This window comes from Elaeis guineensis, chromosome 7 (genome assembly GCF_000442705.2).
Source record: "Elaeis guineensis isolate ETL-2024a chromosome 7, EG11, whole genome shotgun sequence".
NCBI lineage: Eukaryota > Viridiplantae > Streptophyta > Magnoliopsida > Arecales > Arecaceae > Elaeis > Elaeis guineensis.
The window spans coordinates 102,558,039-102,584,636 of record NC_025999.2 but is presented as its reverse complement, the minus strand read 5'-3'; the positions used below and the strand labels follow the sequence as shown (position 1 = coordinate 102,584,636).

The 26,598-nt window shown below is 36.5% G+C and overlaps 1 protein-coding gene across 1 annotated transcript; it reads left to right on the top strand.

Moving 5' to 3' along the window:
* The first annotated feature begins 3,940 nt into the window (after positions 1-3,940).
* On the top strand, positions 3,941-22,520 carry LOC105047924 (FACT complex subunit SSRP1). The gene is made up of 16 exons (XM_010927066.4): positions 3,941-4,173; positions 5,331-5,516; positions 7,535-7,640; positions 10,907-11,043; positions 13,605-13,688; positions 13,768-13,859; positions 14,006-14,114; positions 14,296-14,382; positions 14,488-14,580; positions 18,688-18,885; positions 18,990-19,141; positions 19,217-19,364; positions 19,453-19,551; positions 19,679-19,861; positions 21,284-21,362; positions 22,141-22,520. Exons 1-16 carry the CDS (start codon positions 4,120-4,122, stop codon positions 22,263-22,265), a joined length of 1,932 nt encoding a protein of 643 aa, XP_010925368.1. The 5' UTR covers positions 3,941-4,119; the 3' UTR covers positions 22,266-22,520.
* Positions 22,521-26,598: the final 4,078 nt, after the last annotated feature.

The following is a 26,598-nucleotide window of genomic DNA, read 5'->3' as shown; positions in this document are numbered from 1 at the left end:
TTCAATGATTTGGATCATCAATTTATATTATCTGATTTTTAATTTGATCGGAGTTGAATATAAATTTAATCGGTCCTATTCAAATCTATCTGTATATATGTATGTATGTATGTATATAGAGAGAGAGATTACAATAAAGTTGATCAAATTGGTCAGATCAAAATTTTATGATGGGAGTTGTATAAATGATTCAAGCTGTTGATTTATTATTTTAAATTATATCCAATGATTTGGATCATCAATTTATATTATCTGATTTTTAATTTGATCTGAGTTGAATATAAATTTAGTCGGTCCTATTCAAATCTATCCTTATGTATGTTGTTGGAAGAGTAATGTTTGAGGCCGTCCCTGTGTATCTAACATGTCAGTGAAGACCACTTGAACCTAGGTTTCTATGTATGTATGTTGTTGGAAGAGTAATGTTTGAGGCCGTCCCTGTGTATCTAACATGTCAGTGAAGACCACTTGAACCTAGGTTTCTTGCTTTAACGATTTCAAACCTCGTATGTATATTGTTGGAAGAGTAATGTTTGAGGCCGTCCCTGTGTATCTAACATGTCAGTGAAGACCACTTGAACCTAGGTTTCTTGCTTTAACGATTTCAAACCTCGTAAGCCTGACTAACTGGCATCTTCTATATCATCCAGCATCTGAATTTACATGTTTTTTTTTTTTTTTTTGGGTAGAAAGCATCAACTTTATTCATAGTTGAAAAGTAGATACATTAAGGAGTCTGGTGAAATCAAAAAGAAACCCATTACAAATAGCACGACTAACAGGTTGCATAAGCAACATGGAAACAACACATACCTTTTAACAACATAAAAATTAGATGAACAGGAACAAAATGCTCAGACATTAGAGAAACTATAACACCCAAAAGAGAGAGAATTAAAACAGAGAGGAAAGTGAACGTTGAAAAACTAGGAACTGTGACTTGTGGAACTGTCTGGCAATTTGAACTCTTATATCTTGTAGTTGTAGACCAACATGAAGGAATGTAGTTAAAAGAGTGATTAGGGCCATGTTGTACTAAAATATCTGTAGCAACAGTCTTGGCATCGCATTTCCAACAGAGTATCCATAATCCATGTAGAGCTCGATATCTTTTCTTTTAATGTCGTTGAAGAGCCGGTCACTTTCTTGAGCATTCCCAGCCATCTGAAAATTGGAGTTTGAGCAAAGTTGGTACTATCTTCTAAAAGAGGAAAATCAGTAAGCATTTGAATTTACATGGTTAACAGACTAAAATACATAAGCAAGCATTATGTTGCCTGCATATTTATGATTATTAAAAAGTTTTTTTATGATGATCTTGGTTAATGTTTATCGATGCATTGGGATGTCACTCGCCCTTTGCAGTGGATGAGGCGTGGCCGGCGGAGCTGTGGGGGTAAGGCACGGCGGCTGGCAGAACTGCAGAGAAAAGGGGGTGGCGGAGCCGCAGGAGGGGCAGTTCCCCTATGGACCGCATGGTCTCCGCCGGCCGTGCCTCCCCCTACCCCTTGTGCGGACCATGAAAAAAAAAAGAAGCCCCCGTTTCGGCTGTGCCGACTGTTATGCCCCATCCCTACATCTCCACCGGCCGTGCCTCACTCGTTGCGAGAGATCTAGAAGGGTTCCAAACAAAAAAAAAAAAAAAATGGAGACTTGTGGAAAGGAGAGCACTTGCGGGAGATTGGAGGAGGGAGCCCGATGCCGATGAGGATTGGAAGGAGAGCGACAGTGGAGACTGGCGATAGAGTGGGGAGGACATCGGCCTTTCTTTTTCGAAGATATGTGGAAAGAAAACCACATGAGAGAGATCGGAAGGGATAGCCGATGCCGGTGACAATGAGAAGGAAGGTGATGGCGGAGATCGGCGGCAAGCTGTGGTGAGAGATCTAGAAGAATTTCAAGCAAAAACAACCGAGATATGTGTGGGAAGGAAAGCACCTGTGGGAGTGGTAAAGAAGGTTCGAGAGGATTCGGTAATGATTTGATGGAAAAAAAAGAGAGTCCAAAGTGCGCCGAAGAAAAAATAAAAAATAATATGAAGCCCTCCTGCATTTGACATGTGTGCGCAGTCAGCTCTAATATGTTACGTGCCACATGACACGCAGAGAGAGTGGAGGAACGCAATTTAATATATTGATTAGATTGTTGTGCATATTAATTACTTAATTAAAATTATTTTTATCTAATTCTTCTTTGTGTCACAATCTTCATATACTTTATTTCTTCTCCTCCTTTTTATTAATTTCTTCATTTCTTCTTTATGTCTCACAGTTAATAATTTCGGACCTTTTATTTTATTTTATTTTATTTTGAAATTGTGATGAAGAAATCCTCCAAGGAGGGGAGGGGTGCGACTTTTGGGGTGTCACTTGCATTTTTGTCATAGATATTTTGTTTAATGCTTATTGATGCGATTGGTCACTCATTTCACATTATTTTTATTTGATTCATTTATAAGCCTTCTGATGTTGATGAACCTCATTTTTTTCCCAGAAATTTTGATGTATATTTACTGTCATACTGTTACAGCCTTGCTGATCATTCCTTTCACGTTATCTTCATTTCACTCGTACAAGTCTTGCAGTATTATTGAACTTTGTTTGTCTAAATTGTTGAGCATATATCAAGAATGTTAAAGATATTCTTCATCTAGTATTTCATTTTATTATTTCTCATTTGATGGTTTGATCTATTTTTTCTCTCAGAAAACAACATATGGGACTCAAACTTTTGTACAATTCAAACAAATTAGAAGGATTTTATGTGCTAAAAATGGATGATTATAATATTTAGAAGCTATCAAGGTGGCCAGTTGTTGAAAATCTTGTAACTTATGATGCTTATCAAATGACATGAAAGTGCGTTGATAGCTTTGCATGGATTGAGATACCTTGCTAAATGGCACGCAATAGCTAATATAGATAGATAACATTGTTTTGCACCAGGGCTGTTGATTTGATTTTAATCGATTTGATTTGAAAATTAAATAATAAAAAAATAAAAATAAAAAATTATTCTAAATAAGGGAGGAACCGAACCAAAAAATTGAATCGAAAATTTCGATTCTATTCGATTCAGTTATTTAATTTTTTTTATAATTTTTTTATTTTAATTATCTATTTTTGATACAGATTCATCGTTAATTTGTTACATTATATTTAATTAAATTCAAAATCTGTTGAATTGATTGTTTGATAATTTTTTAAATTAAAAATTAAAAATTAATAAATAATAATATATCAATAATTTATAAATAATAAATTGATAATAGATAAAATATAACATATCAAAAATTACATTATCTACGATACAAACAAGCAATCAAGCATCACAGCAAATTATAATAATAGATCAAATCTAACATCCAATTATCCATCCATATAATCAATAAATTTTTAAAATAGTAAATAATATAAATTTAAATTATAATTTTTTATTTTTGATTCGATTTTTAATTTTTTTAATTTTTAATAAAATTAAATTAAAAATTAAAATTTTTAAAAATAAAAATTAAATCAAACTATATTCGTTTTAATTTTTTGTTTGGGATCGGATTAATTTTTGAAACTAAATTATGAATAACCCTACTTTTAGTTGCACGAGGCGCGTAAATATCCGAATCTTATTTATTGTCGTTCAGAAAGTTCATCTCTTTATATTTTGAGTTTTTTAAAAAAAATTATTTTTTATTAATTAAGGTTTTCAGAAAAAGGTCTTTATGTCTAAGTATCAGTTTACGAAGCTAGCCAATTTTTTATTATTAAATTAGCGACCCCAATTTCTCGAAGATTTCGGGCATTTGGAAGAAACATGCGTCGCTGGTGCAGCCCCTCCTCCGCTCTTTCGAAGGGAATTAAAAATGCTAACAGTAATAAAATATCATTTAAAAGTGTAGAATACAGAGGTAAAAATATAAAAATGGCGGCAAGGTGACGCTAATTCGTGACCCCCGAGTCTTCTGTCCTTGCCGTAGCCTTCCTTCTCTACATCTATAAAGATAAAATACCCAGGTGTGAACGAGTGCCTGTAGACGCTTCGGCGCTTCGGCACGGCGCAGAGAGTGAAGCCGGGAAAAGAGAAAGTCCTGCACGAGCGAGAGCTCAAAGGGGAAACATAGCGATGACCGACGGCCATCTCTTCAACAACATCCTCCTCGGAGGCCGCGGCGGAACTGTAATCCCTTCTTCCTCTCTTTGCTGTTTGTCTCGTCTTTGATTCTCTTTTGATTTTTCTAGGGTTTTCTTGAGTTGTCTTAGATCCCTTTCGTTTCCATGTTTTTGGTGATTTGAAGAAGTATAGAGTTTTCTTTTTCCTCATTCCTTTATCTTTTTGTGCATATTGTCTGTGGAAATCCGGTGCATTTCGCGTTTCTAGGGTTTCTGGTGTCGCTTTGTCGATTTGGGTGGTTTGAGCATGGTGTTTCTTTGAAGGCTTAGGAAGTCTAGGGTTTTCTATGATGATAGTTCTTGATAGTGGACGATGATTTTATTTTCTTTTCTAGGTTTTTCATTTGTTTCGAAAGTTGAAATTTTGGCTTTTATCAGTTGCTCTTATCAGAAGTCTTTTTGGTTCAAACAGGGGAAAAAGCAGGTCCGGCTCTTCGACTTGCTTGTGCTAATATTTTCACAATTTTTTATGTGAGATTTTTTTTTTTTGCATTTTTTTTTATATGTGTTACCGTGGAATTTTGTTTCTCGAGAAATCTTTCCATGTCTTCAGTCAATATTGATGGTTATGGTACATCGCTAGTTGAGATGAAAAATGAAATTGGGGATTTTTCTATTTTGTTCTACTTTTTTGGAAATTCTTTTTTTCTTAAGTAAATTACGGGTTCTATCAACTTGCAGTATCTGATTTCTATGGTGCATATGCTTTATAGGACACATATATCCTTTTCTTTTAGAAGAAACCTTCCTTGTATCTCTAGGAACTTTTTTACGTTATTTGGTGCACCAAAATGAAAAATATTACAAAAATCTTTTAGAAGTTATTTGGTCATCAAACAAACTTTGAAAATCTGAAGTTTGCTTGTTTTGCAGATTATATTTGTGTAGTCGACAAACCTTCATGGAAAATTTTTGTGAATCTCTATAATTATTGCTACTGTTTTGAATTTAGGAATTATATGATTGAGTATTTGGACTACTTCGCCAGTATATTACACTGGGCTTTTATGATCCTGAAGTTCCACTTATGTGAATCTCTATAATTATTGCTGCTGTTTTGAATCTAGGAATTATAGGATTGAGTATTTGGACTTCTTCGCCAGTATATTACACTGAGCTTTTATGATCCTGAAGTTCCACTTATTTTGATATGGGTGAATGCAGAACCCAGGGCAGTTGAAGGTGCATGCAGGAGGGATTGCATGGAGGAAGCAAGGTGGTGGAAAAATCATCGAAGTAGACAAAGCAGATATTGCTTCTCTGACCTGGATGAAAGTTCCTAGGGCATATCAACTTGGGGTGAGGATCAAGGATGGCTTGTTTTACAAGTTTATTGGTTTTCGTGAACAGGTGATTCTCTGAAATCTTTTGATTATATCTGAAGTAATAGATAGCTAATTTAATTTGGGAAAAAAATAAATACTTCAGAAAATATATAAATTGCATAAAACAAATCAATATGTATAAAATGTCAATAGAAGTTTCTTAAAACACTGAAACGGTAAAGTTTTCAACGTTCCTTATGCAAAAAATTATGATCAAAAGGTTGTTGCAAATTGCAATTAAAATATGAAATAAGCTTGAAACTCATGTTGTAGGAAATGGTTGTTTGGTGGTCTCAAATTATAGGTTAAAGACCTACTGCAATGGTGTATTAGCTAATTTAAATTTCTAGAAGAATGTTGAGCTATGAATTAGAGCTAAATGCATGGTTCTTGTTAAGATGTATTAGCAAGATGATTAGTGATTGGGAGACCCAATATTAGATGAAAGAGTTAGGTAGGCACTTAAAGTTGTTATTTGGTTGACAAATTTCGCTAAAATGACTTTATATAAGGCCCAAGAATGTATCAGTTTTTGAAAGAATCTGTTTTGTCGCTTTCTGTAAAATAAATTTGTCTATTATTTTGAAAACCAGCTGCTACAACAACTGTAGTGCTTGTTATAGCTGTTTTAGCCTGAAATTGCCATGCTAAATATCATAGCGGCTCTATATAGGGTTTTGGATATGAACATCCCAGTATCTATATATCTCTATATATATATATATATATATATATATATATATATATATTAAATTATGTTTTTAAAACTTAGTCGCTAGGCTACAGGTTCAAATTAGGCTATTTATTTCATAGCGGGCTGGACTAGTTTCTAATTAGATGATTCGAACACTTCTAGTTTTGATCCTTATAGAGCAGACTTCCTAGCAGTAGTAGATGATAATTAATCATTGATATAGCCAATTGCTATTTGTTATTTGACCTTTTTTTTTTTGTCTCTCTTTAGTGGAGCCCAGTATGTACTGATGATGATATTTTCTTTGGTTATATGTTTGTGGGTATTATTCTTTTATAGTTGATATCTGATTGTGGACATCATTGTTTTATGGTTGACATTGTATGATTGTGGATGTTTTTATCTTTTGAGTGATGTTGTTATGCTTAGTGGATGATATTGTGGCTTTTACAATATCCAATGTTGACATGATATTATGATATTAGGTGGATGTTGTTTTATAGCTGTTCCCTTTGTTTATTATTATTATTTTGCATGAAGCTGATATTATTTTTTGAAACTCAGTAAGGAAAATACTTATATATTTTTAGTAGCTCGCTTTGCTATAGTGCTCCCCATTGGATATGAAAAAAATTTGAAAACTCTTATTTCAGTCATTCCTGTCTTTCTCCTTTTTATTTTTTTCACACTTAATATTTCTTATTTTTCTTATGTAGGATTGAAAGCTATCTCATTAATAACATTAATATGATGCGTTTGTAATGCAATAGGTAGTGCAATAGGCTAAAAGTAAAGGAAGTATATGGGGACCAAAGGAAAGAATTGATATGAGTGATTTAAGATATTGTTGCTTTATTTGAGAGTCTGAGGTCATGAAATGTTCTCCATGATGCTAATCCTTCAAGTGAAAGTCATAGATACCAGACATGGGATATTTATTGAATTGTGGGTCATTGCTATGAGCTTAGATGACTACTTTGTATTTAGAGATGCATGCCTTATTGGTTACAGCTTAACATCATACGGCAAGGGTGCAACCCTCTTCCTTATCATGCTAGACATTTTCTGCTGTGTTTTTGTTTTGTGCATTATAAATAAGCCACATTCAAGCCAACACTTCTGTAAATGCTAAGTTGGATAGATTATGGATACTCTTCTCATGCAACATTAAAAGTTGGGAATATCTTGGTTCTGTGGTCTATATGGTATTATGTTATATAATTGTTGATTAGATGAATTGTTTCAGATGGACTGGTTATCATGTTATTTTAACATTTTATACTTTATAGAATCGGTTGTGAATACTTCTGATGGCTGTAGATAATGGTTATCTTAATTTTACTTTGTAGGATGTCACTAACTTGACAAATTTTATTCAAAAATCTATCGGAATTACACCAGAAGAGAAGCAGCTTTCTGTCACTGGTCATAATTGGGGAGGTGTTGATATCAATGGTCAGTAGTCTTCCTTTAATTACTTATTTTTTAACTTCTGAAACATCATTGTCACCTTAGTTATTATGATCATTGTCAAACATGCTCTAGCTTTACTCAGCAATCTTTTCCCCTTTCAAGTTAGTTTCTCTATGGCACGTTTTGACGCAGGATAGAAGAAGAAAGAGGAGAGAGAAGAAAAGAAGGAAGAAAGAGGAGGAGAAGAAGATAGAGGGAGAGGGCAACTCAATATTCTCGAATCTCAGATCTCAAAAATGCACACTTGTGTTCTCAATAACATAGCAATAGTTTTATATAGATTCAAAATCCTAACAAGAATCCAAATAGAAATAAAAGTGCGCCTAGATCTCGTATAGGATGGTCCTTCATCGTACTCTTCCGGTTGGAAAGAACTCGATTTCGGAGAGTTTGACTGCAAGTTCACTCAAGAAGAAGGCATGAAATTCATTCTTTGTAATCCAAGAAGCATCAGATGAAGGGCGACCTTTTTGTTGGATAAGATAATGGTAGAAGCCGCAATCGGAAGAAATAATGATCTCATTATCCAAAACTACTTCAATCTCATCTCTTGTAGAGTCAAAATCAAAAGAAATGGAGGTCGAAAATGGAATCAGCACATAAAAATTAGCCAGGAACATATTCTAGTGTTGATGACAAGGATTGCTGATGTGGTGCTGACGTGTTGGCTAACATAGACAAGTGACTCGGTTTGCTAACTAGCTCCTTACATGGCGGATATTGATGATGTGGCGCTGATTGGACTATATCCTAGTGTGTGGCAAAAAAATAAATGGGGTTGGTGGGTCAGATGTTAATCAAACCCGGATCTGCAGGGCTCCTTACTGAGTCTAATTGGATTTGGATTAGACCCCGGTCCTCGGCCTTTCTTCCTTCCATGCGAGGCTTCGAATTGAAGCCCTAGCATATGTGGCAGAGGGCCTCCGCTAGGCGGCAATGTGCTTGGTTTGACTGGTGGGGGAGGCCAAGGTCGATGGTAAAGGCCAATGGTGATGAGAGGGCGGCGTCGAGGAGAGGGATTGCGGTGGAAAGGCCATGAGCAGGGTTGACTCATGTCAGGAAGCCTGCTTATGGATGTTCTTGTTCAGTAAGGTGGAGTAGGAGATCCGATAGTTGCGGAGGAGCCAAAGGCGGCTATGGCAAGGCACAAGTGGGTGATGGTGAACTTGAGAGATCCAACAGAGCTTCGTGTTGGAGGTCATCGAGGATGCGGCGGCACTATGGGAGGAGGTCTAGCGGTTGGGCCTCATTGCATAGGTGGCTATGGGAGAGATCCGTTGAGGCAAAGGGGTGGGTTTCGAAAACAAGGGAGTCTAATGGGTGTTCTTAGAAAGCAAGGGATTCGATTTTTTTTTCTTTGGTTTCCTCTGCATTTTTTTTTTGTTTGTGTTGTTGGGGTGGGGTGTGGACGGTGAATATAAGGAAGGTGGTTCAAGGGGTTGCTAGGGCTGCACCTATGGAGTGGCAAAGATGCGTTAGTGGTGGTGGATCAAGATTTGCTCTGATACCAAATTGACAGGATAGGAGGAGGAGGAGAGAGAAGAAGAGGAGGCAAGAAAAGAGGGAGAGGGCAATTCAATATTCTCGAATCTCAAATCTTAATTATGCAAACTTGTGATCTCAATAACATAGTAGTGGATTTATATAGATCCAAAATCCAAATAAGAATCCGCATAGAAATATAATATTGAAGTCCTCATAAAACTCTAGTCCTAGACTCCAAATAAAAATAAAATTTTTCTAACTTCTATATTTGTGTCTAATAGAAGTGCATCTAGATTTCTTATAGGACAATCGTCCATTACTTTTTGGATTTGTGAAGTTGGTATGTCTAAATTGTGTTATTGGTATACTTCATTTGAATAAATGATTTCACATGCAAACTTGTCATGGTGTTACCATGAAGTGTAGATTTTTATGCTCAAATTTGGTGTTTTTGGGTTCAATAAATATATTATTCTCGAAGTATGAAATGAATTATGCTAGTTGGGAGTTAAATTACAATCATTTTATGACTCTTAAACATTAGAGACTGAAAGAATCAAAATGATGATCCTGTGAATCAAGTGGATTAGTCATGTTGATATGATTCTGCCTACTGTCATTATTTTGATCAGTGCTGAAAGACAGGCACAAGCGTAAAGCAACACTAACTAGGAGGCCAAGATTCAAAGTAGTCTAAAACAAGAAATTATGTGGTAACATAAGAAAAGTGCATCCATGATCTATAAACAACTCTAAGCCTGAAATATTTAAGAATGTTAAGAATCTGCCAGGCATTGGGTTCATGCAGTCCAAAAGAAAATAGTAAACTACAATACTTCATACTGTATTGCAGCTCAAACATTTTGTGATTTTGATGCAGTCATCATTTGGTTATTTAAAGAAAGAAGGAAATTAAAAAAAAAGTAGAGGGAAGAAAAGGCAAGTTTGGTCAGAAATTGAGTTCTGATTTATTTTCAGATCCAACTGAGGTTAAGAATGAGGGGACAGGGGTCGGGGTTGAGTTTGGGAGCAAGAGGGTCTTGGTTAAAGAGAATCTGCTCAAGGGAGGAGAGAGGCATAGATCAAGAATTTGAAGAAAAAACAATTATAACTGCCAGGCATTTGGCTCATGTGGTCCAAAATAACTTTAAATTGTATTTATTTGACAATAATATACACTGTATGGCACCCCAAGCATTTCTTATTACAGTCATCATTTTCCTGTTTAAAGAAAGGAATAATGAAAAAGAAAACTTAGAAGGAAAATTAGTTCAGTCATAGTGTCAGTTTTGATTTATTTCTAGATCTAGTTTTTGTTAGAATGTGGGAATGAGAGACCTGAGGAGTTGGGAGTTTGGGAGGAGTCTTAGCTTAAAAAAAGGCTGCTGAAGGGATGGGAGAGGCATAGATCAAGAATTGGAGAAAAATATTCAGTCATTATCTTTTCCTCTTTCATAGTCAACAGACTAACAACAAAAGCCATTTGCAGTATCATTACCTGTAAGTAAGAGCTGTGGTTACCTATACATGGGGCATGCTGCCATCATTCAGAAGGCACTGCTTATTTCCTATAAAAGAAATCATGTACATGCTTTCAAATAGATAAATCATAACACAACAAGGTGTTGACATAAGTGATTGTGGTCTTCCGTTAACTGATCAGATTGGATCATTAATTTATGAATGTAAATAGTCCTTGTTTTCCTTTCCATTGTGCCATACAAATTACATTATTGCAAACTTAATCTCAACTTGCATTGCAGGAAACATGCTTACATTCTTGGTAGGTTCCAAGCAGGCATTTGAGGTTTCACTGGCTGATGTTGCGCAAACCCAACTGCAAGGAAAAACAGATGTTTACTTGGAGTTCCATGTCGATGACACTACTGGGGCTAATGAGGTAGATGTCAATGCTTCTAACAATTTTGGTTCAGGCGTAGGGCAATTGGTTTAGGAGAATTTCCCAAAGTATACTATTGCTAGGGTTATTAGTTTTTTGCTGACCACACATTACGATTCATTACCACTGAAATGGAGGACTATGACTGTATATACAAATCAAAGTCTGTTGAAATAGCATCCTGGAATCAGTGCAGTGGTTTTCGGATAACTCATCCATCTGTATGTTGCTGACTGCTAATTTCTGTCTGTTGCCATCTGATGACAGACTGTTGTATGTTGAGAAGTCATAGTTGGATATTGTCCAATAATCAACATCATGACTGTAGATTTCAGCATATCTGTTGGTTTGTTCAGGAAACAACCATCCAAGTGCATGTCCAGGATTCTCTTTCTTAGAGAACATAAGTTTCCTTTTTCCTTTTCTTTATCTGTTCCTCATTCATATGGCTTAATTTAATGTGTTGATGGTATATGATGACATAGATTCATGCTATAAATTTGTTCTGGAATTTATTTGATGGTAGCTTATTCTGTATAAAAAGGGATTGCTGGTTTATGATACTGGGGTTATCTTTAGACTATGCTGTCACTGTTAGTGTTGTGTTCTTGTTTCCTATGCCATTTCGAAATGTCAAAATCATTTCTTTAATTAGGATCCTTCTTCTGTCCTGGTCTAGCTTCTATGGCCCTATCATTTTCTTGTATCTCTTATGGCTCAACTGAAATTCATCAAAAACATCGAGATGTCTTTGTTCCCTTATGGTTCATGTGAAATTAAGTTAGTGCATGAAGTTGATGCCACTGATAATTCACTTTTGGAATCAACAGTCAACCATAAAGAATCTGTTTTGATTTTAGGAGTTAAATGTGGTGCTGTCATTGTTATAAAATCTCTGATTTTCGTTGTTTAATATGTAGTTATGTACAGTTTGGTGATCTTGATTGTATATAATATGATGCCTTCTAGTACTTCGTAACCATGTCAAAACCTCAGAGAATAGAAGGTTTGTCTTAATAGACCACCTCTTATTATTTTAATTGGATATTGCTACGTTCATGTTGAAACCTGGCATAGAATATTTAATAAATATTTTGCCAGTAATTCTTGACTTATCGTGCAGCTGAATTGATATATAATTTATGCTTGAAAAGAAAGTTATTGTTTGTGCTGGCATGTGTTGGATAGATGTATGGGTTTGAGGTGATGATAGTTTTGGTTACATAGATTGGTACACCACTTTTTGTGACTGGAAATTATATAGAATACTAGCTTGTAATCATATGTTTACAAGTAAGTAGTTCTAGATTGGGCAGCCATTATCTTTGATGCATGATAGTGCCTGTTGATTTTAGTTCTATGCTGGGAGTCAATAGCACCCCGTTAATTCCTTTTTTTTTTTTTTGGAGAGAGAGAGAAAGGCAGGGTTATCTCATGCATCTAGTAAAATAAATAAAGTAAACGTTGCAAAAAATTTGAAAAAAAAAAATACAGGATCAGATATAAGGAGAACAAACTAGGAGACTGTTAACCAAAATATAAAAGGTTAAACTGCAATTATGATATTTTTTCCAAGTGGATTGGCATATAGATTTGTTTCATGCTTGAGGAGAGATGACTTCTTTAAAGATTGCCAGTGCTGTATGAAAAACAAGAATTAGCTTTCCCCCAAGGAAACTCTTGGAATTAGTTTCTGTCCAGACTGTTCAGCATAAAGGTAATGCCAACTGATTCCTGCAAGGCCAGAATTTCTTCACACCTTGCAGCCACCAGATTCCAAAAGGAAAGAAGACGAGCATCCCTTGATTCCAAGAGCCAAGCATAGCTTATACCAGGCCATTAATTCAGAAAATGAAGAATTAGGTTTAATTTTACCGTTCCATTCCTTTTTTGACTTTTATGTTGTTGCCTTTTGGGTTCTTTTACTATCTCGGCTATTGTCTTTTTGAACATGTAAAAAATGAAGAATAATTGTGGCATGATTTTTTCATGTTCTAAAAAGTTTTTCAAGTCTGGCTAAAAGAACAAGCTAGATCCTTTCACCAGTAGCTAAAGCAGCTAACATGATGGAACAGAAGTATTGCTGTTTATCTGATATTTGGTCTGATCCATATGAAGTGAACTAATTGAACTTCCAAAATGTTGTTTAAAAAACATCCATCTGTTATGTGTTCGGCATTGGGTGGTGTCCTGCTGTTGTGCTTCTCTCAACCATGAGTTGTTGCCATGTCAATCAAAAACTGCTGAGGTGGGTGGAAAGATGATCTTGGGAAAGATGGAAGGCAAGGGGCGTGAGAAAGTGGGGTGGCTGAGAGAGTGAGGTAGCCTGATATTTTCCTCAAGTCATCTTCTCTGTACTCTGCAGACTTCAATTAATTAACATACTGGAATGTTCTATTAAAAAATCGTTGAAAGTATGTTTTATTGATTCTATGAGTAGAATTGTTCCAATGTTTATGCAAATTTGTTTTTTTCATTTGCATTGGTATGTTTGGATTACATATTGCTGTTTTCTACTATGCCTCTCTGACTGCTGCTTTTTTTTTTCCCCCTGATTCTAGAAAGATTCATTGATGGATTTAAGTTTTCATGTACCTACTTCCAATACTCAGTTTGTTGGTGATGAAAATCGTCCTCCAGCCGAGGTAAATAAAATCAATTTGCACTGCTGTATCTGGCTGAATGTATGGTCGGTCCACAAGAAATTTGATCTTTAATATTTAGGTTTTCCGAGAAAAAATTTTGACGCTGGCGGATATTGGTTCATCAGAAGAAGCTGTTGTCACATTTGAAGGAATTGCAATTCTTACACCTCGGTACATGAACTCGCTGACTGCATATTTAATCAATCAATTTATCTGCATGCATGTGTTTTTCCCCTTTTTTCTTGGAGGCGCATGTTCTGTGTCTTTATATAAATATTTCCTTAAAAGCTTATGACTTTTTTTTTTGGTATCTGCAGAGGAAGGTATGGTGTTGAGCTTCACCTTTCATTCTTGCGGCTCCAAGGACAGGCTAATGATTTTAAGATTCAATATAGCAGTGTTGTTCGACTTTTCCTGTTGCCAAAGGTTGGGCTCCTTGTGTCCATATTCACCCATTTGTGCTTTTTGATTTTACCAAGAAGTTTCTCTCTGCTACTGTGGTTTTAAAAGAATAGTATCTTAAATATTTCTGCTTTAACATGTGCATAATCACAACAGGTTCTTCCTTGAACAGTGTAATAAATATATTATATTGTGTTTTGTGCAGTCCAATCAAACTCATACTTTTGTTATAATCACACTTGATCCACCAATTCGCAAAGGACAAACTTTATACCCACATATTGTTATTCAGGTAGCTAAGCTATTTCTCTTTTCTGCATGTCCTTGACGGCACACAATTTGACTTTGATCTTCCCCCCACTTAATGATGAAATGCTATTTGTTCTGCCTGGTAAAGTTTGAAGCAGAAGCTATAGTTGAAAGGCAACTGTCCCTAAGCGAGGAGCTCTTAGCTACAAAATACAAGGACAAACTGGATTCATCGTATAAGGTGAAGTAGAGTTTCCTAACTCAAGAATTGACTATTGCTTTTCAGTTTGTTGGCATGATTTGGTTTTTCTACTGAAATGCAATCCCTTGATTACCCAAATTTTTGGAACTTTCACTTTTTCCTTTTCTTTAAACTACTTATCTTCAAGTGACACTGTGACAGAGAGGTAAGTGATGTAGAAGTGAGAAGAACTTACTTTTGTTTGTACTAGTGAAACAAGGTAGGATTCAGAATTTGCTGGTTCCTATGATATAATCACAAACAGTGTATTGCATGTCTGCAAATTATGATTGCATGCTGAGGTTGAGTTCAGTGCACAAGTTCTTTGTCTCAGAGATGGTAAATTTGGAATTATCTACCTGCTTCAGTAAAGCTGTCATAAATCTCGGTGGTGAGCACTTGTTGCATTGTGTTGTATCACCTGAAGAGATTAAGCACTTGAAAAGGTTACCTTAATGCTTGTATGGGTGCAGTGAGCTCACCTTAGTATCTCAGGTGTGCTTTTGGTGTAGGTGGTCTCATATTGCCTTTTACCAGTCAACACTGGATGCTGTAAGGTTTTACCTGAATTATTGAATCCCTGGCACTTTTGCATGGCTTGTCTTGATGTATACGATGCTAATTTGTAATTATTGATCTTCTTTAAAATGTTGAGACTGCATATTATCCTGTTGCTATCTCAGCTTTTTGTTTGAATTGTCTCGTCCCTAAGGCTTTAAGTCCTATGGGATCGAGGTGTCTCGGTTTTTTCATGGAATGGGATGTCCCGCTGTCTTATTCCGTCCTGACTGTTAGATGTATGTCCTAAAAGTCAGATTGATAGATACTTATAATACTTTCTTAGGGCATATTTTGTAATATTGACTTATAATTAATAAATTGGGTTTGTTTTCATTCAGATTTGTGTTGTTAAGTGTCTCTAAATCGTCCATTGAGTTAATGGGTATAATGACATATATTTTCAAGAGTTGAGAATTTGAGACATGTGTCATTATAATTAATTCATAAATTGCTCCTGATCATAGGATCATCATGAGGACGGTGTTTGATCCGGAGAGATTGGTCCACAATTGCCTTTCTATTTTTTACAGTGCCATGGCCATGGATTTTAGGACTCAGCCTCATGATCTACATAGAACTACTCATCTACCGAAGTTGACAGATCTCATTTTGATGCGCACCCTATTTTTACAGTGAGTCTACTGCAGCAAATTACACATCAAGACTCCGTATGGCTAGGAGATCGAGTTATGGTGTAGTCAAATTACAGCAACCTCACTGTGAACAGTCGAGGCACCACTGGTCAAAGAATTAGTCACACTACTACAGTATCGAGTTAGTCATTGACGAGTAGGTAGACATCCTAGTGACTACTCGTGTTTGATCACGCTCAGTATCCATATTCCTAATAAGCACTTGCACTCTTGCTCCAGTGTCTCTACATTGTAGATTCAACTATCTCTTAATTCTTACATGAAAGGCTTGCTTCAGGGACTCTTAACTCTTGGTGTCCAAAATGAGCTTGCTACAATTTGGTTTACCCCTATCTAATATGAAACCCAAATTAGGTTGGAGAAAATGGGTTTAATCATGTGCTAGCATGGCTTCCTTAAACCCAAAACTAGGACTCAGTTGATTCTAACCCAATCAGACTAGCCCAATTGTGCAATCCTAGACCAATACCTTCGTTTGTGTGATTTCATAGTTTCAATTCTGTTTGGTAGTGAGATATGTTGTGATCTCCATCAGCAACATCATCGAAACTTTTTTCGATGGATCGAAATTTTTTTCAATTCAGTCAATTAGGAATCATTGATTATCAAAATGATTCTAATTAGTCCCACAATCCATCAGTGATATCTAGCAGTATATAGTGGCAACCCAGTAGAATTGAATGATGAACTTCTAAGTGCAGTTACTGTGTGATTCGGTTCCTCTATTGTGAGTCCCAACAAGACAGATTAAGAATAACTCGTCAAATTTGATTCTTGTCATATGTTAGAATCAATCGATTCGAGTCTGATGTGAACCACATTTTTCATTGTGTGTTTTGTTCGCTGATGGAGTGGCACCCCATATGGATAAGATCCAAGTGGTGGCGCCACTTATGGATAAGGGTGAGAGGATAAGAGCTTCATCCTTATTTGAATTTGAAGAGTTCAAATTTGATTAGAGGATAAAAGATAAAGCTCTATTTGAATTCGAATTTGGATTCAAATTTGACCTGGTCGAATTTGAAACTAAAGAAATTAAATGGGGCGACAACCACCTTATCTTATGTCCACGCCATCTGATGTTTCTCGATGATTTTGTGCGACAAAATGAGGAAAAATTCGTGGTGGGTGGTGCCTTAGCAGAGTCCTGCTTTAAGGCATCTAATCTGATCAAATGCCTATATAATGGGTCTCCTTTTGATCGGCAAAATAGATTTTCATGAGATAAAAAATTTGCACGTCTCCTCTTTTCTCCATGCCTCCTCCCTCTTCTCTCTCTGATCTTAGACCTTCTTCCACGTCCAAGAGTGTTGGGTGTGCCATCTGGTGGGTTCGAAGCATCGAAAGTCATCAGATCTGCACGAAGAAGCGAGAAGACTGTGATTGAAGGCTGATTGGAGCTTTGCCGAAGATCAGATTGAAAGCAGCCAAGGAGCTTGTTGATCCTTCTAGGAGTAGGCAGATTGATCAAGAAAAAAGCATCCTAGTTCTAGCCTGAGTGGATATCTGTAGAGGTCGGACACGTGCGCGGCTTAACAGCGAACCTCGAAAATCCACGGATCATCGGATTAAGGAGTTCGTCTACTCGCACAAGGTGATATAATTACCATCTGATTTAAAGTAGTTTAAATCTTTGATTTTATATTTCTAATATTAGATGCATGATCGATCTGGGCATGATCGAGATCTGATCTCGATCTGATCGTACGTCGGATCGAGAAAAAATTTTTTGGAGTCCGCTGCATCCTGACCTGATCGATCGGGCGTGCGGTCATTCCTTCACCGACAGCATTCCTAATCATCTATCTTGATAGGTATCATCTGTTTCTCTATTCTTTTTTTTTTCTTGCTTTCCTTTTCTTCTATGTTCCTTTCTTTTCTTTCCTTTTTCTTTTTTTTTCTTATCTCTTTCTTTCTTTCTTTTTTCTTTTTCCATCTTCTTTCTCTCTCTCCTTTCCTTTCTTGCTTTCATTTTTCTTCTTCTTTCTCTTTCCCTTATTCCTTCTTTCTTTCCTTTATTTTTCTTCTCCTTTCTTTCTTTCTTTTCTTCATTTTTTTTCTTCTTTCTCTTTCCTTTCTTCCTTCTTTCCTTTCTTTTATTCTGCTCCTTTCTTTGTTTCTTTCATTTTTCTTCTTCTTTTTTCCTTTCATTTTTTTCATTTTTTCATCTTTTCTTCCTTTCTTTCTTTTTTCTTTCTTCTCCTCTCCCTGTGTGGATGAGTTTTGGAGGCCTAACCCCATCCTGATCCTGTTTTCTAATAGGAATGGGATGGGACGGTTGGGATGTCGCTCGTTCTGCGGGGATGTAAAACCCTGCTTACTTCCCTCCTAATCTTATTGTATTAGAACTGATATTTAAATGGACCTCGTAAGTTTGTCCGCAATTGTGGAAGCAACACATCTGTATTACTCTTCTGGCATATCAGGGAGATTTGGCTGATCCACTCACTATATTATGCATACCAAACATATTTAGGGTGTATGAACAGTAAATCTGTTCTATTATACTTAACCTTCATATGCCTCTCGTTGCTCCTAGCGGAAAATCTAATGCATGGAATTTTAAGCTTGTTGCTGTTCTCACTTGCAGAAGCTTAAGAATGATTATCTTCTGTGGAAGTTTGAGCTCAAATATTGTTTTGATGATATTGGAATTGATGGTAGCTGAGACAATCTCTTATAAACCTGACTAGCTTCTTTCTATGTTATACTTGTGTATAGAGGCATGTCAAATTTCAGCTTTATTTATTTATAGCTTATAATAACATAGAAGAGAAGTGCCTCTCTTAAGATCTGCAGTCTCAGAGTTTTGAGGGCATTTGTTTTTTATATTTTCATGTCGGGTTTGTGGTTTTTTGGATTGCTATAATTAAAATTGTTTTTACATCTGCAGGGTTTAGTTAGTGAAGTCTTCACTAAGGTTTTGCGTGGTTTATCTGGTGCCAAAGTGACAAGAGTAGGTTCATTTCGTAGTTGTCAAGGTGGATATGCAGTCAAATCATCATTGAAAGCTGAAGATGGATTGTTATATCCTCTTGAGAAGGGATTTTTCTTTCTACCAAAACCTCCGACGCTGATTCTTCATGATGAGGTAATGAGTTGTGGAACATATAATTTTGAGCAACAACATTACTAGTCTGTGATATTTTGGCTCATTTTGGTGCATGGCTGTACCTTTAACTACACCTGGTGCAGATCGAGTATGTTGAATTTGAAAGGCATGGTGCTGGAGGCTCAAGTGTGTCATCTCACTATTTTGACCTCCTTGTAAAGCTAAAAAATGATCAAGAACACCTGTTTAGAAATATCCAGAGGAGTGAATATCATAGCCTTTTTGACTTCATTAGGTAAGATGCCTTCATTTTTCACTACCATTTCCCAGATACTGTCTGGTGTCTAACTCTTACTTTGGATTTGTGAAGTGGAAAGGGTTTGAAGATTATGAACCTTGGAGATGTGCAAGGCGCGAATGGTGTTGCAGCTGTTCTTCAGAATTCTGATGATGATGCTGTTGATCCACATCTAGAGCGAATAAAGAATGAGGCTGGCGGCGAGGAAAGTGATGAAGAGGTGCCCTCTAGCGTCACTTATTTCACCAGTTTGGTTTTGTTACAGATGAATCATGGCACTGCTGTTCTTTTTTCCCCTTTTAATGCAGGATGAGGATTTTGTTGTTGAAAAGGATGATGGTGGGTCTCCTACTGATGATTCTGAAGAAGATGAGTCTGATGCTAGTGAAAGTGGAGGTGATAAAGAGGTAGTATAAAAGAAAAGCATTACTTTGTTATTGTTCTCTTTCATAGGCTGGTCTTCTTGTTCAAATTTGATTTGTGACGGATGATATATGCTGATAAAACTGAAATTACTTGAATTTGCCAATCCAGAAATCTGCTGCAAAGGATTTGAAAAAGGAAGCTGTTGGTACTAAGGCCTCATCTACTAAGAGGAAATCTAAGGATGGGGATGAAGAAGGCTCAAAGAAGAGGAGACAGAAGAAGAAAAAGGATCCTAATGCACCAAAAAGGGCAATGTCAGGGTTCATGTTTTTTTCAAATGCTGAAAGAGAGGTAAGTTGCGTGTCCTGTAGAAACATAGTTGTTCTTTTCACTGTTGGTGCACAAATTATCTTTAATATACATCCATGTATAGTGTGCAATTAACCTTGTTCTGTACTCTGCTTCATTTGTTGGCCGGCTAAAATGAATATGCCATGTATAGCCTAATGTGATTAAGATATTCTACCTTTCGCAATTCATAGAACAGTATTTGGTAATGATTTGGCCTGGGGTGCACATCAATATCACTGATTCACTTTGTTGTTGAAATTTACTTTTTAAGAGATAGTCCTTGGTGGTGCTCCATGAATCAAGTTTACTTGCCAAATGCGGATGAATGTATCTCGGCTTTTTTGTATGAGGTGTTTTTTTTTTTTGTTTGTTTTTTTTTTTTTTGGCGAATTCCACTAGAGCCTCACAGAATTTGTCCTCTGGAGTTCAAACCTTTCATGCACTAATACTTTCTCCATCCTGTTATTCTGATTATGATGTTTTTGTGTGATTAAACTAGCTTATGAATTTCTCTTCTAGTGCCGTGATCTTCCAACGAGGCGGCCACCCTATTACCTTGATTCTTATGCTTGCCATTTTCATCAAAATGCTTGTTGCTTTTTCCCCCTCTTTAATAAAATGAATACCTGATTTCTAATGCTGCACTTGTCTGATATGTTTCATATTGTTCAAAATGATCATGAAGTCTTCTATACTGCCTCCTTACCAACATCTCTTGGAGGTGCAACCTTTCATTGAATAATGAGCTGTACAGCCTATGAGTACCAATATTCCTTCTCCTGGATTCTCATCAAAATGGGACTTTCCCCCTCATACATGCTATAAATTCTTGAATTTTGATCCTACACTTGTCTGAGATTTGTCATATTGGGAAAAATGTTGATGAATTTCTCTGTTTTGTTGGCATGCAAGTAATATGGACTTTGGAATATTTCCCTTCAAATTGCATTTGGTATCACTTTCTTATGAATCATTAGTATTCGGAAACAGCCATTCAAGACACAGGTTGGTTTTATCTTCGTATGAGCTGGCTGATGCTGAACGTGACTGGATTGGGTTAATACTTGTCTTGCTTGACTAAAAATTATTTGCAATTTCATTTACTTCCATCCATCCAAACCCTAAAACTTACTGAAACATCTTTAAAAATTGGAAACCTGAACCTCACAGGGTATATGTTAATTTTCGATGTATAAGGAGCTTTGTCAGGATTATTGTATTCCTTGACCTGGAAAGAAGAAAATGATAGGTCAAACAACATTGATAACTCAGCATGACCTGTAATCATGATATTTGTGTTGGATTCCTTGACAGTATTCTTGAGTATAATGCAATGCCCATTTCCTATTTTCCATTTCAGTAAAGTGTTTTTTTTATCATTTTTGGAAAATGTTATGAGAAGGTAATTTTGTTTTTGTGTAGAATATTAAGAAAAGCAATCCTGGGATGGCATTTACCGATGTTGGGAGGGCTCTTGGAGAGAGGTGGAAAAAGATGTCAGGTATGTTTTTCTTTAATTGGGAACAGCTGATCCTTTTTAATCAGTGTCCAACCATTTCTGGAAAATACAGTGAAAATGTTAACTGTGAAGAAATGCTTCTTGTGAACATGCAGCCAAACATTTCTATGAGAGCAGGGTATGTTATCGGGCACCTACAACCCATGCTTCTCGTTCACATGCACTTTGTGCGTCGAGTCATCAGTAATGCATGTTGCATGTACTAGCACATAGAAAACCAATTATGTTTTGGTCTTTTGCTGTTTCCGGGGAAGTTTCTTTTGATGTGGGGGGTTATTTACAAAGAAAGCATGTGTCATAAATACCTACTGGAAATTAGGTGTATTGGGTCCTCAACATTTGTTTTCTCCAGCAAGGTGTCTTAAACCCCATTCGTACATGGGATGCTGCAGAACATCTGCCATTAGTGGTATTCTGTGAGTTCAGGGATGGCAGGATTTTTGTATCCTGTAGTTTATAGGATATGGTGACTCTCTTGCATACTTTTACATCACTAATCCTGGCATCCTGCTGAGCAAAAGCGTGTATATGCATTGACATGCCCCACCCCGTGTATTATGTTGGTCATCAAACATCATGCGACTGGCAAACTCCGGCTCCTGACCTATTGTGTTTCCAACCCCATATTGTCACGTAGTGCATGTGTTGAAGTCTGCTTCCTAACATGGTTCCTCATCAGGGTTGACTGTTTATAATGAAGTAGATTTGAATGCAAGGAGCTGTTGTCGATAACTTATGTTATTATTTATCCTTTGTGTAGCTGAGGAGAAGGAGCCTTTCGAAGCAATGGCACGGGCGGATTCTAAGCGTTACAAGGAGGCCATGGCTGGCTACAAGAGTGGTGGCCCTACAATAAACGTAGATTCGGGTGACGAGTCTGAGTAAAAGATCGTTCGTCTAACGTGGCCCGACTAGCTGCTGCGCTGAGGCAATGTTTGGTTAAGTCTCGAACTTGAACTAATCAATGTTAGTATGTACATGAATAATTTTAACATAAATTGCATTATGTATCGTTAAAGAGCCCTAGATCTCTCTCTCTCTATCTCTCTAATATATATATGCGCACGCATGTTTTGCCATGAAAATGTTTGACCTCAACAGACATTACTGAAAGGAAGCTGGAAACCATATTTTACCCAAGCATCTGTTACATTACAGTGGCATTATTAATGTTGGTGTGGTCCTATTGATTGGAGAAATTCGTTCGATTTTGAATTAGAATTGTTTTATTGAAGAAGATATTTTTAGAGATTTGTTTAATCTTTGATTTTTTTTTTTTTTATATTAGAAGTGATGTTTTCGATGTAGTGTTGGGAAGTTCTTTTATACTCTAAATTATTATTATGGTGGATGTAGGTTTCGATTGAATCACGAAAACATTTTGGTGTTCAGTTTCTGATGTTATTGTTTGTTTAGGCTTTTGTTCTATCTATTTATTCTTTTAGAGTATTTGAATCTCAACAAGTAATATCAGAATTAGGTTCTATCGAATCTAGAGTACTGAAAAATAAGTTGAGATGTTAATAGATAGAGGATCAATCTTTTTTGGGGGTTATGATTAAGCTGATGTTAATAAATTTTTCGATTTGAAAGTCTCGTAGGGAAGACTTTCTTTACTGTAAAGGTTTTCACAATCCAATTGTGAGAGTTATTGCACAGTCCGATGAGATATCACATAGAGAATGGGAGAAATTAAATCATAAAATTGTTGGGCTCATCCGTTAGTGGATTGATGATAGCATCTTCTATCATGTTTCAACGAAAGTTAATGTCCATAGCCTCTGGTTGAAACTGAAAAGTCTGTATGAGAGAAAGATGGTTCAGAATAAGGCATTCTTAATTCGCAAACCAGTGAACATGAAATATGAGGGGATTTTCGTGGCAGAGCATCTAAGCAACTTTCAAAATGTGATGAACTAGCTCGTCATGATGAAGATGATATTAGATGAAGAGCTCCGGACCCTACTATTACTGAGTTCTTTGTCCAATAGTTGGGAGATTTTGATGGTGTCTCTAAGCAATTCTTCACCAGAGGGTTCGATAACCTTGATGACGGTGAAAGATTGTATGCTTAATGAGAAGGCCAGGAGGAAGGAGCAAGGGGTCTTGAGTCATAATTAGAGATTGCAAAATCGATTCGACCCGATAGATATGCATCTTATCCAAACCCGATCAAACTCAAAAAATAGGATTTGACCGGGTTTGGATAAAACCCAAAAACTGTAGCATGGATATGGGTAGGGTATGGGTCGTGCTGTTTTCTATCCGAATTCGAATCCGAACTCAATTCGAACTTACGGATATGGGTGATACCCGAACCCATACCCGAATATATATATTTATAATTCTGTTTTGATAATTCTGTTTTGGTTGATAATATGCATAAAATTATTTTGGTTATTTATATGTTCTATGTTGAATTGTAATTCTATTTCTATGTTTGATTTCTATAAATCTGGACTTATAAATTATATTCTATATTGAATTGGTAATTTTATTTTGATTGATAATATGCATAAAATTATTTTGGTTGTTTATTTTTTTTGGTATGGGATAGGCATGGGGCTGGTATGGGTTGGGTATGGAGAAATAGGTTATCCGTGGGTATTCCCGAGCCTATTGGATATGGAGATGGATATCTCTTTTCTTATCCGATTGGATATCGGGTAGAATTTGATTATAGAATATTAAGTTCGGATTTGGAGATGGATAGTATAATACCCGACTCAAATCCTACCTATTGCCATCCCTAGCCACAATGAGGCCGTCATCATGAAAAAAAAAAGAAGAAACAAGCATAGGAACTCTCAATCTAATTCTAATGGCTGTGCTAAATCATGGAAGAAATCTAAATCTCAAAGTGGCAGATGTTACAACTGTGGCAAACGGGATCACTTTAAGAAAAATTATCGATTATCGAAAAAGAACAAGTCGAAGAACAAATCAGACGATGATTCCAACTCAGATAATAAGACAACAGCAGTAGCTTCAGGTAGAGAGGTGATCATTATCTGTGGCCTAACAGATGATGATCTTGTAGGTACTACTAGCCAAAACTCTACCTAGGTGATTGATTTAGCCGCTTTGTATCATATTACAATGAGGTGGGAATTCTTCTCGTCTTATCGTTCTAATGATTTTCGAACATTAAAGATAGAGAATGATGGAAAATCAAAAATCATTGACATCGGAGATATTATGCTGATCACGAGCTTGGTGTACAGGTTGGCATTGAAGAATGTTCGACATGTATCAGATATCCGTCTAAATCTATTGTCGACGGGAGTATTAAACGAGGGCTACTACAATGTGTTTGAAGACGGTAAGTGAAAGCTGACTAAGAAATCGCCAGTAGCAGTCAGAGGCATCAAGCAAGGTTCTCTTTACTTCATGCAAGCCAAGCTCGGTAAATAGGACATATGAGTTAAAAGAAAATGTCAATTTTGATCAAGAAGAATGCTCTTCCTATTGATGTTTTTGGATTGAAAACATGCGAAAGCTGTCTGATGGATAAGCAAGCTCGAGTTTCTTTTCAGAATCTTTCTTCTAAAAGAAGAACTGATGCATTAGATCTTGTTCACGGTGATGCTTGTTCTATGAATGATAAAACTCTTAATGGATGCTCTTACTTTGTGACTTTTATTGATGATCACTCTCAAAAAGTTTGGGTATATGCTTTGAAAATGAAGGATCAAGTGCTCGATATACTCAAACAATTTCACATCTCTGCTGAAAGAGTCTGGACGAAAGCTGAAGTGCATACAGACGGATAACGGAGGTGAATACAGAGATCTTTTTGAGAAATACTGTTAACAGAATGGCATCAAATTGGAGAAGACAGTGCTTAAGACATTGCAACAGAATGGGATTGCTGAGAGGATGAACAGGATGATCTGCGAGAGGATCAAGAGCATGCTCTCTCACACTAAACTACCAAAGGTATTTTAGGAAGAGGCATTGATGATTGCGATCCATGTTATTGATCTTTCTCCTTTCTATGCTCTTAAAGGTGATATATTGTAGAGAGTATGGTTAGGAAAAGATATTTCTTATGATTATTTGAAAGTTTTTGAATGCAAGACGTTCGTACATATTCCAAAAGATGACAGATTTAAACTAGATGCCAAAACGAAGCAGTGCATATTCTTGAGCTACGGTAAAGATGAAAAGTTCGACCACCGATTGTGGGATCCTATGAAGTAGAAGATCGTATGCAGTCGCGATGTTGTTTTCTTGGAGGACCAGACGATCAATAACTTTGAGAAGCCTAATAAGCCAAAATCGACCCCAAGCATTCCTGTAGACTTGTGCCCATATACTTCCTCGAGAAGTCTTGATGATGGAGGAGCAACTGCAGATGACAGTACACATGACAGTCACGAGATTGAGGAGAGTGCGGATGGTGTTCAAACTAAGCCATGTGCTGAACCACCTGCACAGGAGGTCCGAAGATCTATAAAAGAGTGAAGGTCATCCAAAATTACGTGCTATTGACAGATGCGGAGGAGCTTGATCTTACTCCGAAGTCATAGAGCACCAGCATAGTGAGGAGTGGATGAAGATAATGAAGGAGGAGATGAATTCTTTGTAAGAAAATAATACATGAGCTGGTAAAGATGCCTAAGGAAAAACGAGCACTCAAAAATAAATGGGTATTCAGATTGAAGCCACAGAAGATCAATTCACAACCAAGATACAAGGCGATGTTAGTTGTAAAAGATTTTGGTCAGAGAAAAGGCAATCGATTTCGAAGAGATTTTCTACCTATCGTTAAGCTCACGTCTATTTGAGTTGTCCTCGATCTCGCTACCAGTTTAGATCTTGAGGTGAAACAACTTGATGTGAGGACGGCATTCCTTCATAGTGACTTGGAGGAGGAGATATATATGGAGCAATCAAAAGGATTCAAAATTAAAGGCAAGGAGAACCTGGTATGTCACTTGAAAAAAAGTTTTTATAGGTTGAAGCAGGCACCGTGATAGTGGTACAAGAAGTTCGATTTCTTTATGATGAAGAATAGGTATGAAAGATCAAGTTTTGATCATTGCATGTTCATGAAAAAATTTTTTGATGATAATTTTATCATATTTTTGTTATATGTTGATAACATGCTAATTGTGGAAAATGACATTGCCAAAATTAACGACTTAAAAGTGAAGTTGGGTCAGGCGTTCGTGATGAAAGACTTGGGGCAGGCCAAAACGCTCTTGGGGATGAG